We start from the raw sequence: 22,622 nt of genomic DNA, 5'->3' as shown, positions 1-22,622 counted from the left end.
AGAATTCCTTTTTGTAATCTGGGATCCCTAGCACTGGTGCTGTGCATATTTCCTCCTTCAATGTCAAAAGCATCAGTCATCTCTGTTGTCTACGTCAGTGTCTTGTGTCCCTTCTGTGCTTCTTTCAGAGCGCCCAAGAGGGACCTTGTATATGTTGTGTAGTCAAAGACCCATGCTCTGCAATAGTTGCACAACCCTAAGAACTGTTGCATTTCTCTCACTGTCGTGGGCTTGACTGTCTTGCGTATTGTCTCTGCCCTTTCTAGGGTAACCTGTCAGCCATTTTGCAATATTGTCTCTCCAATGTATAGCACTTCTTTCTGACAGTACTGCAGTTTGTTCCTGTCCACCTGGTATCCTTTGTCAGCTAGCACTGTCAACATGTGCACTGAGTCTTCTATCGTGCTGCAAATCAAAATGTCGTCTACGTACTGTAAGACTGTGCTCTCCATCTAAATGTTGTACAAGTCTATCTGTATCACTCTGTTAAAGATAGATGTTGACTTGCAGTACCCCTGAGGAAGTCTTGTATGTTTCCACTTTTGGTTTCTGTACATAAAGTTGGTCAAGTCTTGTGAGTCTGGGTGTAGTGGTACTGAGAAGAATGCATTCTTGAAATCAATGAGCGTGAACCTTCTGCCAGAATGCTGCACACAATTGTTGCTGGATTTGCAACCAAAGGGTACTCTGCTTCTACAATATGGTTAAGAGGTCTTAAATCCTGTATGAAAGGCTTGACCCCACTCCACGCCCCCTTGCCTTCCTCACTGGGGAAACTCCTATGTTACATGGGGAATCTGATGGTACCAGAATGGCTCTCTCTATTAGTGCTGTGATTGTCTCATAAATGCCCTCATCTGCCTCTTTGGTTAGTGGGTACTGTTTCACTCTTGGTAAAATTGCTCCTGGTTTCACTTTGGTATTCACCCCCCTATGCTCTTTATGTACCCCACATCATAAGGGTTTGTTGTCCATTGGATGCTGGATATCTTGGCCAGATCCTCCTCACAGAATGGGGGTGGCGCTTCCAGCGCCTTTGCCATCCTCTGTGGTACCTCCCTGTAGTGTATCCTGCTCATCTCAAAAACCATCTCTATTTCTAATCTCTCTTTACTGAATAGCTCTTTGTCTGTCCTTAGTCCCAGGAGGATAGCTCAGCGGCAACATGCTCGCCTTGGAAACAAGATGACACGAAGCAACGCAGGTTTGATTTCCGGGTCCACGCTTAGAAACCTCTCGGTATTAAGCGTGTTATAAATGCGCAAGTAAGACATATTCCGGTAACAGCGCCTCGATGCCCCCGAGCTGTGTGAGTGCTTTAAAAATACAAATAAATAAAATAAATACTGTGGTCAACCTGCATCCTTCTGCCACTGTGATCAATGCTCTCCATGCCCATCATGTGTCATCCATCCCAAGTACTGCAATCTATTGGCACTACGGTTCCCTCTTCCTCGTCCAATGGTAGCAGCTCAGGCCTGGATAGGTATTCATTTGGAACACGCCAAATTTTCCCTGCAATGCCTGAAAGCCATGCAATAGCAATGTTGGTCTCATACTGGACCATTTCTGCGTCCACTGGCATCCCCCCTCTGTACCTTCCGTCCACAATAAGCTTGAATGATCTGCCTTACATTGGGCATGTGTATTCCTGGCGTGGAGCACACTATTCCTTTGTCCGTGAATGAAATAGCCATGTTCCATCTGCTCATTATGTCACTTCCCAATATGTTTACAGGTGTCTGTCGAGAGCAAAGTAAAGGCAGAGATAGATTGTGATCTCCTATAGAAAGTGAAATGTCGTCTGTGAAAGGAACCACTTCCCGAGCCCCAGAGTATCCTTGAGTGTTCATGGCATCACCTGACAACTTAAATGCTCCTTCCCAAATGCAGTATCTAGTCGCCCCTGTGTCGACAAGAAAGTGAAAAAGTGTTGTCGCCTATCACCACCTCTATGCAAGGTTCCTCTGCAGGGTTGGGTGTGATCGACAGGATGGGACACATCAAGTTCGTTTGTGGGCTGTCTTATTGATTGTATAAGGACATCCCATTCCATGTAAAGGGGTTGTTTCCCACCATGGTAACGCCTCCTGGTTGTCTAACAGGAAACGGGAACCGTTGCCATGGAGTCCATGTGTGCCGCTGCATCATTGCTCTGTATTTGTGCCAATTGCTGTGTGCTCCCACGAGCCTCTGGTGCTTGTAAGTATTGCAGTATTGGTGCTGGCATCTGTGGTATTTGCATTTGACTCTGTGGTGCTTGCACTTGTGCTTGTGGCATTTGCTGGTGTGTGCTCTGTATCTGTCCTTGCTGTTGTTTGCCCTGTGTATAGTAGTCATCCCGGTCCCCTTGATATGGCTGCTGGCCCTGTGCACCCCAATTCTGCTGTATCCCCCTGCTCCTACATACTCTCAAAATGTGTCCTAACTGCCCACATGCCCAACACTGTGGTGGCTCCCTCCCTTGCCCTTGGAAAACCCCTGAAAATGTCCTAGGCACTCTCGGTTGTCCCCCTCTTCCTCGAAACCCATGTGGTGCATTCCGCCACCCCATAAACCCTCCCCCTGTGGGTGGTGTGAACTGCTGTGGTTGTTGCGGCTGCTGCTGCTGTCCCTGCAGGGTGGGGCTGGTTAGTACCGCCCCTTACATCACGTACTTGGATTGTTTTTTCTGTATTAGCTTTGCTTCATCTATCTTCCTGTCCTCCGCCTTTTTCTTGAGCTTCTCCTGCCATAGCCTACAATGCTGAACTATCGTGAGTTGTGTTTCTGGCCATCCTCTTGCTTCCATTCCTACCAACTTGTTTAGATGTTTCTGCATGGGCTCTGGCAGCCCCTGCACTAGTATGTGATAGACTATTGCTACTGTTTTGTCCCACGGTTCTCGAGTTTCAAAGCGCCAAAGCTCTTGAATCTCCTGAATATACTGCAAGGGGTCTTCATCTTCCCTTGTTTTCCAAGACATAATTGCCCCAATGTCCGAGGTGTCTTGGTATTGTGTCCTTAATACTTGCCATACGGCAGCTCTGCAGCTTGAAAACGGCGAACCATCATACGCCGTGTTTTGTGTTGTCACTCCCTGGAACGCGGCCCTTTTCCATACATCATCAGCAGCATCCCAGAGGATTGCCACTAGTAGACCCTTTACGTCTCCCACTGCTAACCTGTTTCCCGTGGTCATTCTTTCCATCTCATGAATCTTCTTCTCAGCCCCCGCACTTAATGAGGGTAGCCTACACTTCACATTCTCCTTGTCTGCATGCTTCTATGGTATATACTGAGGACGCACTCCTGCCCTCTCTAATAAGGGAATCTGTGCGAATCCCTCCTCCCCATGCGTGCCTCTCGTCAGTCTGACCTGCCTGTCCCCTCTCTCGCTTTCAATTACTACATCGGTTCTAGTATGGGTACCTGGATACTGTTGTCGTACCTCCTTGTTAACCTTCCCCTAGAGAAAGCTATGGCTGTTTCTCTTCCTTCGTTCTGGGAGGTCTCTAAGCCTTTCAATATATGTAGCAGTGTCATGTAGGGTTTGTAAGTCATTCGCCAGCGGTGCCTGCTCATCTGAGCTGCCCCCTCCTTCTCCTTCTGTGTGTGTCCTGTGCTCCCATTTTACTCGCTTGTCTGTCCCTTTCCCCGTTGACTGGGATCGGTATTGCTACCCCCTCTTGTCCCCACTGTTCCTGTCTTCATTGTCAGGGTTACATGTCATTTCATCGCGGGATGTTTTTTCACAGGGTTTTTTACTGTGGATTTTTTTTTTTTAAACTCATTGAATTTTTTATTTTTTATTTTTGGAGGCGTTACCCCCTAAACCCCCATCCCCTTTAATTTATTTTATATCCCCATACATCCACACCCAATTTATATCATTAACCCCCCCAAAAAATGCGATGATTTTTTAGAAAAAAAAATCAGCAGTAAAAACCCCTGCGAAAAAACATCCAGCGATGAAATGACGTTGTACCATTGTCAGACCCTGAGCCCATGTTACTGCAAAAGTCATCTGCGAAACTCGGTCTCCTAAATGTCAAGTCTGTATTTGGTCTCATGCTGAGGTCAATTTCCCTCAAGTCGTACCCGATTCCTCCCCCCGGGTCCTTAGGCCAGTTCCATCTCCTTCCGCTGTGCTCCTGCCCCGTGAGCTAGTGCTATCTGGTTATGTTCATCTGTCCCCCTTAAGTCTGTAGTTTGCCCTGTCCATTGCTCCTTGTTTCTTAACCATCCTTTTTGCACGCTCGTCCTCCCGGCGAGCGCTTTCCCTCGCCTGTCTGTCCAGCTGTAACTTCCTCTGTTCCCTCTGAACCATCTTGCGTTTTTCCTGCTCTGCTGTTTCCCTTCGCCTCTTGATCTCTTCTACCTCCCTTGTCTTTCTGTCCTGTTTCTCCCATTCTGCTCTTTTCCTTTCCTTGTGATCCCTTTCATTCCTTTCTTCTCTTTCCCTCTGCACCTGCTCCTTCTCCTCCTCCTATTTGCCTCATCCATTATCTCTGCCAAATCTGATGCTTTGCTGCTTCCCTTCAGATTTTCCATTGCCTTAGCAGCCCCTTCTGCCTCCCAGTCTGTTTTCCCTTCCAATTTCAATAGTACCTGTCCCCTATCCACTCTTAAGTGGCTATGCTCTCGAGCCCCTCCTTTGTGCCCTTGTGCGCCTCGTTGCTCGCCTCTTGTACCGCAGCGGACTGCCCTGCGCCTCTTGGCCTCTCCTCCTGCGTATATGTACCTGGATTTGAATACCCCTCTGCTGCTCTAATTCCCGTAAGGCTCTTATTTCTTGTAATGGGCACATCCCCTGCTCATTGTCTGTGCCATCAGATGCCACCCTCAGAGGGAAGTGGGGAGAAGCGGATGAGCCCCTGGCTCCTTCATCTCCTGCTGGCTCAGCATCCACTGACACCTCGCTGCATCCTCCTCGCTCTCTTGGAACATGTGCCACAGTTCAAATATGGCCATGCGTTTTGCTAACTTCTTCCCCTTATAGGCACCCTGTATATATGTCAGTAGTGATTGCTGCATGTCTTAGGAGAAACTTCCGTAAGGTGGCCATGGTTTAGTTAACTTTCCCTCTGTACTGTTAGACCATTCTATGCTATATTTATTGATCTTTTCCCGGTAGGGTGGGAGTGTTTTACACAGGTGCTGTAGGGGCGTGTCAACCCTGCCCGTCCCCTGATACCTTTTCTTTCCTTTACCTGACCTCAAGTCAAGGGTTTTGATAGTCCGCTGTTAGGGAGAAAGGTACAATGTAATGACAATACTTTTCAGTTACTACGAGCCTCTGGCTCCACAACTTATCAGGCGTGCTCCACGCACCGTCCATTCACAAACTCGCCATTGCCTCCTCAGGCATGCCCACAATCTTGCACATGCCCACAATCTTGCGCATGTGCCTTCCGCGCACCACCAATGATTCACCTTGTCTACCAATCCCAATATCCCAATACTAGCTCCTCACTGTCTCGGGCTCTCCATGTCCTATGTGCAAACCCATGTGTGACGTCACCAGTTACTAACCAAGGTAGTGCTGGCCAATCAAATGCTGTGTGCCCACTGTTATAGCCTGTTACTCCCCAAACATACAAAAACTCTGCAGCTGTCTTCCTGCCTCCAGGCGGATTATACCAATATTCTCTATAATCGAACTGTACCCGCAGTGTCAGCTAGCGTGCAAAATGTCTCACTTCAGGCGACTTAACTAGTTGACTCACTTTCCGCAATCTAGGCCATCTTCTCTTGCTAACCCTTACGGGGATACTGCCATCTATGACCCGAGCTAAACCGCCCAACCCACAGGAAAACCACTATTTACATGTCTTCTGTTATCAGTGCCCTTTGAAACAATAGTCTGGGTTATTCACCAAAACCGTTTTACCTCTAAACCCGAATGTGCCCTAAACATAGAAAAGGGACTGCTACCTCTGCTCCTGGCCCTACTAACTTTGACAATGTTATACAATGTTTTGACAATACTCCACAATACTCCCTACCTTCTTCACACCCACAGTTGCCGTTTGACTGGGTCAATACTTACACTCGGTGGTCTGCTGGTGACACTCGGCTGCCATATCCTCCAGCAGGTGCTCACTGTCCTGTCCTGGTCTGCCTGGACTCCTTGTGGACTTTGGGCAGGATGATTTCCAAACTGGCTCCTGACGGCCTTTCCACGGGTATGCGTTTTCCGTCTTCTCGAAATATGCGAGGATCCTGCAGCCTCTGAGGTTCCGCAGCAGAGGTGACAACCTTGTGCCGGGCTGATGCAGCGAACTATCAATTTTGTTTCCAACTTATTGGGGGTAACTCCCAGGTATGCCAGAGCGAAGATGGGAGTTCGCAGACTTAGTGAGCCCAACTCCCTCGCCCAGTATACACAGAGGACTCCGTCAACTGCAAGTTCAAACTGCGGTTTATTACAGCCAAAATCAACAGGGATCGATACAAGAACTCAGGAAAATTCCAGAATGTCACACAGTAAATGGCGCACAGGCCAGTTTTGTCTATCAAACACATCACTGCTCCGTCATCACTTGGGCCTCTCTCCAAAAACCTATTGCGGTGTAGGATTGGCCATCAGGAGAATAATAACCAATATGGGTACATATACATGTTATTGTACTGGCTCTTTCATGTCAGGTGGTTGGCCTGTCCCTTCCCCAAAATCTAACTTACAACATTGTTGCAGAATGATGGGCTTCCCATTGGCTCTCTCCCGTTGCTACCCACTCCTAGGGTACTAAACTGTGATTGGCTAGAGCTGACGTCCCCAGGCTTGGGACCCAAAATGGTTCTCAGCTCACTGTGCACCTTTTCAAGGTGATGTGAACGATTGTGTCTGTATTGTGTGCACCACCTTTGCCTATGAGATCATGTCCCGCTCGTCGCCACACTTGTTACATATGTGTTGCAGTCTGTGTCTGGTTGCCTGCGATCGGCTCTCCTTTCTCACCAACGATCACTGTCCGTACTATATTCTCCATAGCTTGGTCGCACTTGGCTCGGTCAGATCCTATAGGTGCTCCTGCAGTTCCATACAGTTATTGGCATTTAAGCACATGCAAGCTTTTGCTCAGGGTCTCTTGTGTCTTTCGGTTTCTGCATTGCTGCATTTGGCTAATGGCAAAAATAATAAAAGCAATGACAGTATGTATATGCATTTTTCCTCTAACTATAGAACTGTGCGCTTGTGTTCTTCATCTATTCGAGTGTGTTTGTGTCACACCGTGCAGATTGCACATGGGCTTCATGTCTAACGCTGCTATGCCGTGGTGTCTCTAATGATGTCAGCAACATGGCTTCTTTATGGTTAGTCCAGGCTGTCCATATAGGTGTCTCTGACCGTGGCTTGTAGCTCTTCATTCACACATGGATAGATCTGTACTGTGCCAGGTCAGTGTGGCTGGCTGAGAGGATACCTCTCAGTGTATTTATCGATCATTGGTGCGTTTAGGATTTGTCCGAAATAGAATGGGTGATGGCGATGTTTTCTGGCCTTCCGTCTTGTCATGAACTTGATATGGGGGTTGGGTGGTCCCAGGATCCCGACTCCATCTTCAAGAAGAAAGGATAGCTGACCTTCACAGAGAACTAGACATCGAGATGTTGGATGAACACCTAGCGAAGCAGAGTAAGAACTTCTGCCAATGACTGGATCAGAACCCTCATCCTCTGATCAGAAGACTCACTGCCACCGCGGCAAACCCTTTCGACCGCTACCCGTGGCCGAGCACCGCGAAGACCCCAGTGAAACCTGCTCTACTGGGACAAGTCCACACAGACCATGAAGAATCCTAACCCACGACTACATACTCAACCTGAGAAGATGGAGTAATGAGGCTCAAGCCTCGGTATCCGATAATCACTGCTGATGGATAAAATCTATCAGCAAGAAGAAGACAGACAGCGCACCCGGTGAACAGAAGGAGTTGGAACACTCTCATGGTTGGTGTTTGGAGCGTCTTGGCGATGCAGGAAGTTGGAAAAGGAATTTGAAGAGAGGCAGGAAAGAGTGTCAAGACAGGAGACAAGATGGGTTGAAGAAAACAGATTGGCCTTCACCTTGTGGTGTTTCTGGTTATGGTGTAGAGTGCTAAGTGTTGTGGAAAGATGTGATGTAAGATAATGTTGGAGATTTATGAAGTTTGCACGATGCAGTATGGTTAACAAATAACACGTATCAAAGCACGAAGAGCAGGGATCATATATCACTGAGCATTTTACCATGTATGCAGTGTTCTTTACTTGGGGAGTGGGGAGTGCAAGAGTAATGGACTCCTTTAGGGCAATGTCCCTTTCTTGGCGAATGAGCCGTCTGTATCTATAGGCCGCCAGGTGTGGCTGGTTAGGTCAGGTAGGAGCTGATGAACAGGCTGCACCCTTAGCCACTGCCCTTTGCCGGCAGTCCTGGTAATCCAGGCTTTAGGTCTTGGGGTTATCCCATGACCTTCCAGCATGCAGGGTGGACAACAGGAATTGTGGGAAAGGGTTGGGTGGTGGATTCAGGTGGCTTCGCTCCAGGCACATAGCAGAGCCAAACTCTTACCAGATAAAGTTAAGGATGGGAATGGAGCTCTCTGGCTTATTTTCAGGCTTGATCTGGCAGGGGTGAAGATGGGTGACTGGGGAGTGCTGATAGGAGGGTGGGTATGTGACCCTGATGGTCAGCTGGGAGCGGGATGGGCTAGGGGTGTTGTGGTAAATGGTGGGATTTTACCTGTTTTCCCTTCTTTGCTAGCGTCATCAGGCAGGAGTGACTATGAAAGAGGGACATGCCATAAATAAGAGAGACAGTGATCAGCTGCCCTGGAGGACTCCATAAATCAATCAATATTGGCCGATTTGAATTCTAGCCGAAGGAGAGACCAGGGAAAGTATCGAAGTCAATCGAAAACACAGACAACTGTATTTTCTCCACATTGATAAGTCCTTTTTAATTATAACAAATAGGAAAATAAGTGGTGTAGGCTCTGGAGTCAAAAGCACAGGGTGCTGTATACATTCTCCAAAATGGAAGGCCCGTTTTAATGGTTTTCTTTTTTCTTTCCGCAGCTCAGCAGCACCCTGTTCCAGGAAGAGCGCTTGCCATACCTGGCCTACCAGCCACATCCGTGGCAGGTCCAGTACGTAACCCACAGCCGCAGAGCCAGCAAAGAGAGCGCGGTATGCCAGCTATTCAGACTTTCCTTCAGACGGATGGAGTCTGTCTTTGCAACTATCCCTCTCCTATCTGTTGCAGGGCTCCTGGTCTACCACAAACATCTACACCGGCTGCTTTACCCCATCCAGCCAGCACCTGCTTCTCCACCCTAAACAGCTAGATGTCTTACTGCTGGACCCCATATATCAGCATTCCAAAATCCCTTTACTACCACCCCTCCCCCCTGAGCCCCTTTTGCATTTCACTCCTCCCACCAGCCTTCTATCCCCCATTACCCATCCTAACCACGCGCACTCTTCTCTGGCTGAAGAGAGAATGCACAGGATTGCAACTATTAGGAAGAAAGAATGCTGGCTCAGAAGGGTGCCGGGAGTGTCAAAATAATCAATGATTCCTCTGGCAAAGGCAGCAGTGGTTAGGTTTAAAGGATTAGCTTCCAGTTGGATGACACATCCTACCTAGGGCCCCCCAGGCCCCATGGCCTCCCCGCCTAGCCTGATCCAGTCGATTCGTATAGGATAAGCTGTAGGGCAAAGGGGCCCCATTCATGAGGACTTTGGTGACTTAGGAATGTACACTGGTGCCCTTGGATAGGCTCTTGGTACCCCTTGATGCTGTAGGAGCATCTTTTTCTCCCTTTGTGTTGTGGTTTGCCCGCTTGGCAATGGCCATTTGTGTCTGTCGCTGGCTCCAGTGACAAAGGGTTTGGCTGCCTTTGAATATGTAGCTTCTATTGCTAGCAAAGCCATTGGCTTCCTTTGAAGCCAGGACTTGCAATGTGGAGAAGGCATTGGATGCCTTTGGGCCCATAGCTGGGACTGTTGGCGACGTGTGAATCCTTTTGTGCCATAGCTGGCCTCATCAGCGAAGGACTTGGCTCCCTTTGCATCTCTAGCTGGCACTGATGTTGATGGATGTGGTCCCCTTTGTATCTCTAGCTGGCACTGTTGCCGGTGGGTGTGGCTCCTTTGGTATCTGCAGCTAGCACTGATGTTGATGGAATTGGTTCCCTTAACTTCTCTAGCTGGCACTGTTGCTGGTATGTATGGGTCCCTTTGAATCTCCAGCTGGCATGGTTGCTGATTGGTGTGGCTCCTTTGGTATCTGCAGCTGGCACTGTTGCTGATTGGTGAGGTTCCCTTAGCATCTCTAGCTGGCACCGTCGGTGAAGTACCTGGCTCCCATGCAATCTTCAGCTGGCGCTGTTGCTGAATGTGGTCCATTTGCACCTCTATCTGGCACTGTTGCTGGTGGGTGTGTCTGCCTTTCAATCTCTAGCTGGCAGTGATGTTGCTGGGTGTGTTCCATTTGCACCTCTATCTGGCACTGTTGCTGGTGGGTGTGTCTGCCTTTCAATCTCTAGCTGGCAGTGATGTTGCTGGATGGTTCCGGTGGCATCTCTATTCGGCACTGTTGCTGGTGGGTGTGGCTGCCTTTGCATCTCTTGCTGGCACTGTTGCCAGTGGATGTGGCTCCTTTGGTATCTGCAGCTGGCACCGATGTTGATGGAAGTGGTTCCCTTTGCATCTCTAGCTGGCACTATTATTGGGGGGTGAGGCTCCCTTGGCATCTCTAGCTGGCACCATACGTGAAGGACTTGGCTCCCTTGGCATCTCTAGCTGGCACTGTTGTTGAAAGGTGTGGCGCCTTTGCTGTCTCCAGCTGACACTGATGTTGATGGAAGTGGTTCCCTTTGTATCTCTAGCTGGCACTGTTGCTTGTGGGTGTGGCTGCCTTTGAAGATCTAGCTGGCATTGATGTTGATGGACCCGGTTCCCTTTGTACCTCTAGCTGGCACCACCAGTGAAGTACTTGAATCCCTTTGAATCTCTATTTGGCACTGACGTTGAAGGGCGTGCCTCCCTTTGCATCTCTATCTGGCACTGTTGTTGATGGGTGTGGCGCCTTTGTCTCCAGCTGGCACTGATGTCGATGGAAGTGGTCCCCTTTGTATCTCTTGCTGACGCTGTTATTTGGGGGTGAGGCTCCCTTGGCATCTCTCGCTGGCACCATACGTGAAGGACTTGACTCCCTTGGCATCTCTAGCTGGCACTGTTGTTGATGGGTGTGGTGCCTTTGGTGTCTCCAGCTGGCACTGATGTCGATAGAAATTGTTTCCTTGGCATCTCTAGCTGGCACTGTTGTTGATGGTTTTGGCTTCCTTTGAACTCTAGTTTGACTCTGTTTCAATGGACCCGTTTTCCTTTGGGTATGTAGATGACACTGTTCATTGGGGCTTGAGTGCCTGGGGACATGTAGCCAGCTTCGTTGCCATAAAATGGCCCCCAGTGCACCATATCTACCACCATTTGTGAATGACTTGCTTCTGTTGAACCCAGAGCTGGCACTGGTGCGAAGGGTTTCTGATCCCTTTGGGGCTGTACCTGGTACCCTTTGCTCCCATTAAACACATAGCAGTACTATTGGAAATGGGTCTTGATTACTTTTCAGCTTATCGTTGGCATGGTCCATAGTTGGCGAGAATCCTGTTTTTTGTTGGCCCTTTAGTTAGCAACATTGATGAATACCTTAGCTTTATTTTAGCCAACAGCTGGCATTGTTACTGGTATGGCTAGGCACATTTCAAGTCGTGGTTTTCACCTTAGGCAAGCGCCTTGGCACTTTCCAGTTTGTCGCTGGCATCAGTGATGGCAGAATCTGCGTTTGAGCTTGTACTTGGCACAACTGCTAAGGTGACTTCACTCCCTGTCTGCCCATAGCTGGCAGCATTGGTGATGACCTTGGCTCATGTTGAACCCCTTAACTGCACCATTGCCAATGTGGCTTGGCTCCCTTTGAGTACCTATTAGTCACAATTGGTGATGGCGTTGGCTCCCAAGAAGTCTTAAAGGGAATTGTTGGCATGGGAAGTTTGTCTCCTTTTAAAATGGTTAATGTTACCAGTGGGGTGGGGGTTGACTCCCTTGAGTCCATAGCTTACAACGTTGAGGGGGTGGGTTGACTTTTTTGAAAGTCCTACCCGGCACAGCCGATGAGGGCCTATGGTGTATTTCAGTTTACAGGTAGCACCATTAGTGAGAGCCTAGACTCCATTTGAGCCCCACAGAAGGCACTGCCCCCCTGGGTGATTTGGCCCTGCTGTGCCAAGAGCAGGCACGATTGATAAAGACCAAGGCTTTCTTAATGACAACAGCTGGCACCATTCCTAGGGGGGCTTATCTCCCCTTTAACAATATTGGGCGCAGTCAGTGAGGAAGTAGGCTTCATTTCAGGCCACAGATTACTCCATTGCCAGGGCGTCTTGGCTCACTTTCTTCCATAGCTCGCACCACTGATGAGGGGCAGCTTAGCCCCCTTTCTGCAATATCAAGCATGATCAGTGAGGACATAACCTTTGTTTGAGCCCACAACTGGCACCTCTGTCCGAGGAACTAGGCTCCCTTCTCTTAATATAAAGCACTATCCATGAGGGCCTATGGCTCATGTGTGCCCACATCTGGCTGGCACCATTACCACAGCTGCTATGCTCCCTTTCCTTCATAATCGGCACGGTTTATAGTGATGGCCTCGAAAACAAAGGGTCCGATTACAAAAACATCGAATGCAAACACTCAAATAACAAACCCTCAACATCCTATATTTTACATATAAAAGTTCAATTCCATCGAAACCAGTCCATCGACAATATACATGGACTGGTTTCAATGGAAATGCACTTTTATATGTAAAAAGCAGCACTTGAAACACTTGTGTATAGGCGCGTTACAAATGCCATATCATATCATATCATTTTCATGCATTTTTGTGTTACTTTAAAACGTTACATGGCGCTGTCCAGTGCTGAAATGTCAGCACTAGCCAGCCCCTTGTAACGTTTTCATTTTTTCTCTATATTGGGGGGGTTACCCCCAAACCCACCCCAACCCCCACGCCTACATCCCCAAAACTAACCCTGGCCCCAACGCTAACTCTAACCCTAATGTAACCCTTAAACTAACGCAAGCCCCAACCCTAACCCTAATTTAACCCTTATACTAACCCAAGCTCCAACCCCAACGCCAACCCTAATCCCATTTTAACCCTTATACTAACCCAAGCTCCAACCCCAACCCTAGCCCATAATACTTACCATTATATGTCGATGGAACCATCGAATTTTTTTCAACAAAATGGCCATTCTATGGAATGGTATTTCGATTGAAAAAATTCTGTGGTTTGTGTTTCGATGGTTTGTTATTCCATAGAATCACCGGATACCAATTGGGCACCAGAGGGACCTGGTTTGCTTTGAGCCCACAGATAGTCCTATTGCCAGGTTGGCATCACACCCATTCCTCCATATCAGGTTGTATCAATGAAGGCCTAGGCTTTGTTTCAGCTCCCGGACGGCACCATTGCCAGGGCGGCGGGGCTCCCTTTCCTCCATAGCTGGCACAACTGGATGGGGAGGGACTTCACTTCCGTTGAACCTACAGCTGGCACTGTTGCCAAGGCAGCTCTGCACCGTCTCCTTCATAGTAGCCACTATCGGGAGGGTGTGGACTTAATGTGTACCCACAGCTGGCACCATTGCCACAGCTGCTTGCCCCCCTTCCCTCCACAGCTGGCACCAGAGGGACATGGTTTCCTTTGAGCCCACAGATGGCCCTGTTCCAGGTTGGCTTCACCCCCTTTCCTCCATATCATACGCCATCGATGGGGGGCGTACATTCTTCATTTGAGCTCACCGCTGCCGCCATTGGCAGAGCTGCTTGGCTCTTTAGCTGGCACCACTGGGGAGGGACTTGCTTTCCTTCTAGCCTATAGCGGGGAGCTGGCACCATTCCCTGGGTGGCTTGTCTCCCTTTCCTCCATATCAGACGCTCTCAATAAGGGCCTGGGCTTCATTTGAGCTCACAGCTGGTACCTTTGCCAGGGCGCCTGGCTCCCTTCCCTCTATAGCCGTCACCACTGGGGAGGGACTTAGCTTCCTTTGAGCCGACAGCTGTCAGCCTGGCACTTGACACCATCTCCTTTGTAACAGGCAGTATCGGTGAAGACGTAGGCTTCATTTGAGCCCACAGGTGGCCTGGCACCACTGCCTGGTCGGCCTTACCTCCGTGGCTGGCACCACTAGAGAAGGGCTTGCTTTTCTTTACGTTCGTCGCCCCGTTGGTACACCTCAGTGCACGCACCCTCGGGCCTGGCTGCCATCCCCTCGCCCAGTGCTCCTGATCAGTATGCACAGCCGGCTCAGTGCACAGAAGGGGGGCGAGATTGATGGCGTGCTGCAGGCGAGCTAGGCTGCATATTTTACGCATTCAAATGAAATAAAATCCACTGTAAAATTGGCATGAAAGCATCTTTATTCCTAGAGAAAGGAGAGAGCCGGGGGAGAGCGGCAGATTGCAGTAATTACCAGCCGCGCGCGCCATATCTGCACGAGGGTTTAGGGAAGGAGAGCCCTTCGGGGGTCGGGATCCTGGCGGCTGAGTGCCGAGTGCCCACCCCCGCTGCCAGTCACTGCTGCAGGAGACTCTCCCCAGGGGCTTTTTTTTTTTTTTTACAAATCCCTGAGTCTGGGCCGCCCCTTGGTGAGTCGTTTGAGGTGGCACGTAGAAAAGGGCCTGGGATTTTAATCACCGTCTGGTGGAAGAGACAGGGCGTGGACTTCCGGTAGCAGCATTGCAAGGGGGCGGGTGGCAGCAGGAAGGTGTGTAGCTAGCAACAGCGACACCTGGTGGTCAGGTAAATAGGTAGCGCCACGACTATCATCAGATGTGAGATGGGGCTGGAGAGGTAGAGAAACACACACAGTTGTGCCTAGCCAATCAAATGCATCGGCATCAAAACCATCATTATTTGTATTGATTTATTTCATTTGTTAAGCGCCGGGACACGAAGGCATCACAGCGCTGGTACCAGCAGTCAACTGGTGAGAAAGAGAACATATTGTGATGAAGAGTTCATGACAGAAGATCACCGATATGCACGGGCTCATTCTTATTTATTGAAGAGCCACGTTTTTAATAGTTTCCAAATATTAAGTAGGAAGGCTTGTTTTTGATGGGTGGGGGCAGTGAGTTCCAGCGATTGGGGGCTGTGACCAGGAAACTCGATGCCCTGGCTCGTTTTTTGTTGAAGATGGCGGCAAGTATTGGTAGGGAAGAGGAGGAATCAAGATGGCGTGTGGAGATTTGTATATAGAGGCGCGTGTTGAGGTAGGCAGGGGATGTTTTGTAAATGCAGCCATGAGCGATTGTGAGGTTCTTGAACTCAATACAGGCTTTGATAGGTAGCCAATGCTCCTCACTTCTAGCTTGTGTGATGTGGGTGATGTGGTTAGTACGCTTTAGACACCAGGCAGCTTTGAGGGCGTTATTTTGTAGTAGTTGGCGTTTGGATACGTTCTTGACTGATGTGTCTATGAGTAGGGCGCTGCAGTTAGCCAATTTACTGCCTATGATTGCTCTGGAAGGTGTAAGGCAGTTGTCTGGTGACAGGAATTTCGGCTGAGGTGGATGAGCTTGGTAGGGTATGGCGTGAAGGCAACGGGTGAGTTGATATGTATGTGCATGTCGAGCTTGGCATCTAGGTAGATTCCTAGAGTTTTCCATGACTGGATACCGTGATGGGGTTGCCATCGCTGGTGAAGGAGGCGTATGCAGGGACTCTTTTTTTCAGGCTGTGAGCGGAGCAGACCACGAGTATCGTTTTTTTCATCGTTCAGGCATAGGTAATGGTTGGCCATCCAATTGTGTATGATGCTGTATGCTTGATCAAGATGGAGTCTTGAGAGTAGTTGCCTGTGAGGTTCAGGAGGATCTGGATGTCATAAGCGAAGTTATTGTAAGGGGTTATTCAGGTTGTCTAGATGATGGAATAGTGGTTTAGTGTAAATGTTGTACAGTGTGGGAGAAATGCATGAACCTTGTGGGACACCGTGGGGGACTGGAATAGGGTTGGAGGCTTAGTCGCCAATGAAAACGCTGGAGGAACAGTCATTTAGAAAGGATTTTATCCAGTCGGTAGTTTTTGGAGAGAAGTGGAATTTTGTTTGGAGGTGTTCGCAGAGGATATCGTGGTCTACGAGGTTAAATTTGCAGTTGGTTGGTTTGAGAGTTATGATGGTGTTAAGTACATCATGTGGGCTGTCTGAAAGGAAATGGAAGGGGGAGTGTTGGTGATGGAGTGGAGAGAGGGTAGAGTCGCAGCAAACAAACGGGGGTGAGAGTGTGTTTTTGGGGATGGTTTTCTCTCATGGTTTCTGAGTTTTGTTAGAGAGGGCTGACTGGATAGTAATAAACCAGGCTTTGTTTTTGGGGAAGTGAGAGATAGAACGTGCAGGGGTTTTGAGTTCTTTAAGAATTTTAAAAAGTTCTTTGGCATTGGAACTGGTTCTGCAAATCCTAGACCTGTACGACTCGGATTTGGTAGTTGTGAGGGCTGTTTTGTAGGCTTTGGATAAGGTTATGGAGGAATCTTTGTTTTCTATGGAGGGCTGCTTTCTCCAGCGGTGTTCAAGAGCCCATTTATGTCTGTGTAGGGGTTGGAGTTCCTTTGTAAACCAGTTGTTGTGGCGTTGTGGCTTACGAGGGTATCTGGTTTTGTATGGGGCAAGAATATTGAGTGTTTGTAGTAAAGTGGCGTTTGTAGGCTTCTTCGTGTGATAGTGGGTTGGTTGGTGGTATGTGATGTTTGGCGGTAGTGGGGTCAAGCATAGCGTTTGTGAGTTTACGGGTGTTGCGTGCTGTGATGGTGATCAGGGTAGAGGTCTGGATGTGTGGTTCAGAGAGCTATGGAATTCGATAAGTGAGTGATCATACCAAGGTATAGGATATGCCATGTGTGGCTGTAATGCTGAGGTTGGTGTTTAGGTGTGTGATCCAGTTGAGGGTGCAACGTTTTGCGCGGGTTGGGGAGTTCATCATCTGGCAGAGGTTCATTTCGACAAAGGTGGAGTTAAGGGCAGTGAATTTTTTGTATCCGTAGGTCTCAGAAATGTGGGGTAAACTATCCAAGAACAATTCTTCTGACCCAGATTCCCCTTCCTCCACACCTGTCCGTGATTCCTCGGATGAGTCTTCTGAAGATATCTCCCTCTGGCTTCTCCAGGCGTGCTCCGGCTTTTTTGGATGAGTCTTAGGAAGAGCCCTGCCGGAGGCCACCCTGCCTACTAGCAGCTGGCCCGGCAGTGGGGACCTCCAGAGGGACCGCCCCACGACCAGGGAAAAGCAAAGCTGAAAAACCCTGAGACGATGTTAAACTGCGGTTCTTGAATGCAGTCGACTTCGTGAGACGTAAATGGCGTATCCAGTCTTTCCAGAAGGTGTTGAAGAGGATATGCAAATGCGTGTTAACAGATGCGTTGTAGGAACACAAGGTAAGAGTAAGGGGGAAAACTCTGAGAAGGCTCGGAGTGGAAGAATGCTCTGTAAGAAAGTGGAGCGCAGAGGAGGGGCAGAATGGCGGTCGGTAGAACAGAACGAACCGCTAGGAGAAAGTGAGGAAGGAGGTACGGAGAAGACAAAGCAAGGAAGGCGGGAAGGCAGCGGGAACCACCAGAACAGTGGACGGAGAACAAGCGTGTATACCCAAAGAAGGAGGGTTGCAACGCATTGTCGCTTAGGCGTGATGCGTATATGTACGCGACGCACCGTAAACAACTAGAGCGCTGCATTAGTTTCCACTCAGTAGCCCTTCTTCCATTTCCACCATAGTTTCCAAGGATGGCGGATCGTGACAGTATGACCCCTTCTTATGGGCACCCCTCCTGGTTTGCCTGGATGATTTCTATGAAACTGACGTAGGAGCCTGGGAGCCTTCACATTCCTTTCAGGTTCCCATGATCTTTCGGACCAGGGATACCCTTTCCAGAGTATGAGGTATTGGACTCTGCCTTGTTTGTGCCTGGAGTCCAATATTTGGGAGACCTCATATTCCTGGGTGTCTTCTGGAGTCGGTGTCTTCTTTCTCAGTCGCCTTTTATATGGGTCGAATTTGTATTCCTTGAGCAGGGATGTGTGAAATACAGGGTGGACTCTTCGTAAGGAAGATGGCAAAGAGAGCCTGAAGGCTACCGGATTGACACATTTTTCAATTGAGTAAGGGCCAATGTATCTTGGGGAAAACCTCCCAGGATGGACCCATCTTGGAAGATGTTTGTTTGACAACCACACTTTATCACCACCTTTCCATTTAGGATTGGGTCTTCTACCCTTGTCGGCCCATCTTTTGTTCTTTGGAGGCTGTCCGACAGATTCTCTTGTACCTCCTGTGCGTGTCTCTGAGTGTGTGCAGCAGTTGATCGATGGTAGGTAACGAGGTGGGTTGCATGGTAGAAAAAGGGATGTGACGAGGATGTTATCCATAGGTACACTTGAATGGACTAATTCCGATTGCTGAGTGTACTGTGTTGTTATAAGAAAACTCAGCCACCGGTAATAGCTGATGCCAATCATCCTGTGTTTGGTGACAAAAACATCTTATGTATTTCTCGAGAGTAGCGTTAAGATGCTCCGTTTGTCCATTGGACGCAGGATGGAAACCTGAAGATGAAGCTCTTTGGATCTGAAGTTGTTTGCAAAGAGCAGTCCAGAATTTTGAGGTGATTTGGGTACCTCTGTCAGAAACTATGGTAAACGAATTCCATGTAGACGCACAATGTCTCTGAGAAAGGCAAGGGCGGCCTCCGAAGCTGACGGAGTGCCCCTCATAGGAGTGAAATGAGCCAATTTGCTAAAGGAATCGACTACCACGATGATTTCCGTGTATCCTGCCGAGTCTGGTAATTCTACAATGAAATCCATCGAGAGGTGTTGCCAGGGTCCCGAAGGAGGACCGTCTTGTTGAAGAAGTCCCAAGGGCTTTGCTGTATTATATTTGTTTCTTGCACAGGTGGGACATGAGGAGACGTACTCCTTGGTATCTTTATCCATCCTCGGCCACCAGAAATGTCGACGTAATAGTTCCAGAGTGGCAGACTGACCCTTGTGGCCTGCGGTAGGTATATCATGGCACCATGTAAGAGCCTTGGTCCTGAGCTCCTGAGTTGGAAGATACAATCCTTCCTCCCGAAACCAAAGGTTCCCTCTTTGAGTCAAGAGAGGAATAAGGGTGGTGGATGGGTCTTTCTGGGCTTCAAGAACATCTTGTAAGAAAGTGTTTATGGAGTTGTTAAAGGTTTTACCCTGCAGTAAGTATTCGTGACCTGAGTACTTTCCTGATTCTTCCCCATGACTTTTAGAAAGAGCATCGGCTAAATGATTTTCCTTCCCTGGTAGATAGGTCAGTTCGAAGTCAAATTGGGAAAAGTAATATACCCATCTGGCATGGCGGGAATTCCTGCATTCCATTTGTTGTAGGATGCTAAGGTTTCTATGATCCGTGCGGACTTGAAAAGGAAACCTTGCTCCCTGCAGAAGATGTCTCCACTCCTCGCATGCTTGTCGAATGGCAAGGAGTTCCTTTTCGATCACTGAGTAATTCTTCTCACTAGAATTGAGGGTTCTTGAATAGTAAGCAATTGGGTTTTCCAACTGGTCTTCCTTTTTCTGTAAAAGAGCGGCTCCGAGGGCCCCATACGAAGCGTCAGTGACAGTGATAAAAGGCTGTGTCTGGTCAGGTTGGCTAAGTATTGGAGCTGTGGTAAAAGCTTCTTTTAATTGATGGAAGGCTTGATCGGCTTCGATTGACCATGTGAACTTTACACCCTTTTTTAACAGGGCGGTTATTGGAAGAACAATGTTGGAAAACCCTATGATGAATTTCCGGTAAAAATTGGCTAAGCCTAAAAATCGTTGAACATCCTTGACCGAAGCAGGCGTGGGCCACTGGGATATTGCCTTGACCTTGTTCGGATCCATAGTCAGTTGGTCTTCCGAAAGTATAAATCCCAGATAAGGAACAGAAGAGGCTTCAAACTGGCTCTTTTCAGGTTTTGCAAAGAGATGATTATGTCTTAGCCGTTCCAAGACTTCCTTTACATCCAGACGATGCTGCTCAGGGGTCTTTGAGAAGACCAATATATCGTCCAGATACACTACCACCTTGCTGAACAACAAATCAGAGAAAATCTTGTCCATAAACCTTTGGAATTGAGCGGGAGCATTAACTAAGCCAAAAGGCATTACCCTGTACTCAAAGTGACCCAGGGGTGTACGAAAAGCGTCTTCCATTCGTCTCCTTTATGTATTCTTAGTAAATGATAAGCACCCCTGAGATCCAATTTTGTAAACCATTTTGCTCCTTGCACAGCCTCCAGAATGTCCTTGATAAGAGGCATCGGGTAGCGGACTCTTATTGTCTGACTGTTCAGACCTCGATAGTCGATACAGGGCCTGAGCTCCCTGGTACCCTTCTTGAGGATAAAGAACAGAGAAGCCCCTGCAGAAGAGGTCGATTCTCGAATGAGACCATTCTGTAGATTGGTGGCTAGATATTCCCTCAGGGCGTCTTTCTCTGGTAGGGACAACGGGAACATTCTTCCGAACGGAACCTCTGCCTCTGGTTTTAATTAAATTCTACAGTCTTCTGTTCTGTGACGTGGGAGAGGCTTGGGTTGGATGTCGGAAAAAACATCTGAATACTCCTAGTATTCTTCCGGGATACCAATCACGCTCTTGATGGGCATCGTGTTATTAGCTTGAATCGGCTCAGTCTCTTGAGACAAACAGGTGTGTAAACAGAGGTCAGAGTGGAATTCCAGCGTATTTGCGCTCCAGTCAATACCGGGATTGTGTCTCCTTAGCCAAGGGATTCCCAGGATCACTGGGAAGTGAGCTGCCCTTATCAAGTCAAATGTAATTCTTTCTCGATGGGTGTTCATCCTGACTATTAATTCATGAGTCTCTTGTTTGATGGGACCCGAGGATAGGGAAGAGCCATCTACCCCTTCCACAGGTATTGGTAGATGCTTACTTCTTCTAGATATGGCGTGCTTTGTTGCCCATTCATCGTCCATGAAATTGCCAGCTGCTCCGCAGTCTAGCATGGCCAGGCATTACACCTTACAGTTCTTCCATTCTAATACCACCTTGAGGATCATGAGCTGGTGAGAGACTTCCTCCACTATGGGGTTTTTTGAAACACAGGGATTGGCCCGATAGACCCCTTCCGTGTCCCTGTTCACGGACGGGTTTGTTCGTTTCCCGACCTCTAGGATGGACCACAGAACAATCCCTCAGGAGATGCTTGTCAGATCCGCTATACAGGCACAGGCTCAAGTCCTTTCACCGTTTTCTCTCTGCAGCCGTTAGGGGTCCTCTGGTAGTCCCGATTTGCATGGGTTCTTCCGTTGAAGGTTTATTCCTTTCTGGGATGGTCTGCACACTGGGAGAAGGAAGGTGAGGAACAGGCAACCTGGGTCGTCTTGTTTCTGCCCGGCGCTCCTACAGTCGGAATTCATTTTGTAGAGCTAGGGAAATCAGTGCCTGAAAAGATGCAGGTCTAGCCATTCTTGACAGTTCGTCCTTTATCTCCTCTTGTAAACCCCTTCTGAATAAAGTCTGTCTTGCAGAGTCTGGCCATCCAGTCTCCTGGGCTATCCTCTGGAAATTGGTCACGTATGTCTGAACGTCAGATGTGCCTTGTTTGGTGTCTAAGAGGTTTTCATAAGACGTAAACAACACCTCTGGTCTTTCGAACCTGGTCCGGAACTGTTGGATAAAAGTTCCATAAACAGTGAGGGCTGGATCGGCATCGGTGACCAGCGGGGTTGCCCAGGCCAGGGCATTACCCGTTAAGTTTGAGACAACAAATCCGACTTTGGCCCGGTTTAATTCAAACATCTTGGGGCAAAAAGTGAAGTAAATTTGACAGGCGTCCAGAAATTCTTTAAGTCTTTTGGGATTCCCGTCGTATTTGCCGCATGTTAAAGATACTGGTGGGAGATCTCCCCGATCTTCTTCTCTACGTAAGAACTGTTGTCTTGCAGCATTGTCTGCCTTTAATGCATTGTTCTCTGTTTTCAAAGTCTGTAGTTCGACTGTAATACCTTGTATGGCTTTAACAAGCTCTTGGTATTGTTCTAAACTGGCCATCTCTTGGCGTTGCAAACTCTCAGAAATGTGGGGTAAACTATCCAAGAACAATTCTTCTGACCCAGATTCCCCTTCCTCCTCACCTGTCCGTGATTCCTCGGATGAGTCTTCTGAAGATATCTCCCTCCGGCTTCTCCAGGCATGCTCTGGCTTTTTTGGACGAGTCTTAGGAAGAGCCCCGCCAGAGGCCACCCTGCCTACTAGCAGCCGGCCCGGCAGTGGGGACCTCCAGGGGGACTGCCCCACGACCAGGGAAAAGCAAAGCTGAAAAACCCTGGGACGATGTTAAACTGCGGTTCTTGAATGCAGTCGACTTCGTGAGACAAAAATGGCGTATCCAGTCTTTCCAGAAGGTGTTGAAGAGGATATGCAAATGCGTCTTAATAGATGCGTCTTAGGAACACAAGGTAAGAGTAAGGGGGAAAACTCTGAGAAGGCTCGGAGTGGAAGAATGCTCAGAAGGAAAGTGGAGCGCAGAGGAGGGGCAGAAT

General features: G+C 48.6%; 1 protein-coding gene across 1 annotated transcript in view; it reads left to right on the top strand.

Moving 5' to 3' along the window:
• Positions 1 to 22,622, top strand: part of LOC138487861 (uncharacterized) — a 78,427-nt gene that overhangs the window by 37,508 nt on the left and 18,297 nt on the right. The window contains exon 2 of the mRNA XM_069614468.1: positions 9,043 to 9,153. Within this exon, the coding sequence (XP_069470569.1) occupies positions 9,043 to 9,153 (111 nt within the window). The remainder of the gene's footprint in view (positions 1 to 9,042; positions 9,154 to 22,622) is intronic.

This window comes from Ambystoma mexicanum, chromosome 9, assembly GCF_040938575.1.
Source record: "Ambystoma mexicanum isolate Mex_15411 chromosome 9, UKY_AmexF1_1, whole genome shotgun sequence".
NCBI lineage: Eukaryota > Metazoa > Chordata > Amphibia > Caudata > Ambystomatidae > Ambystoma > Ambystoma mexicanum.
The sequence above is the reverse complement of the archived record's forward strand: the minus strand, read 5'-3'. Positions and strand labels throughout refer to the sequence as shown.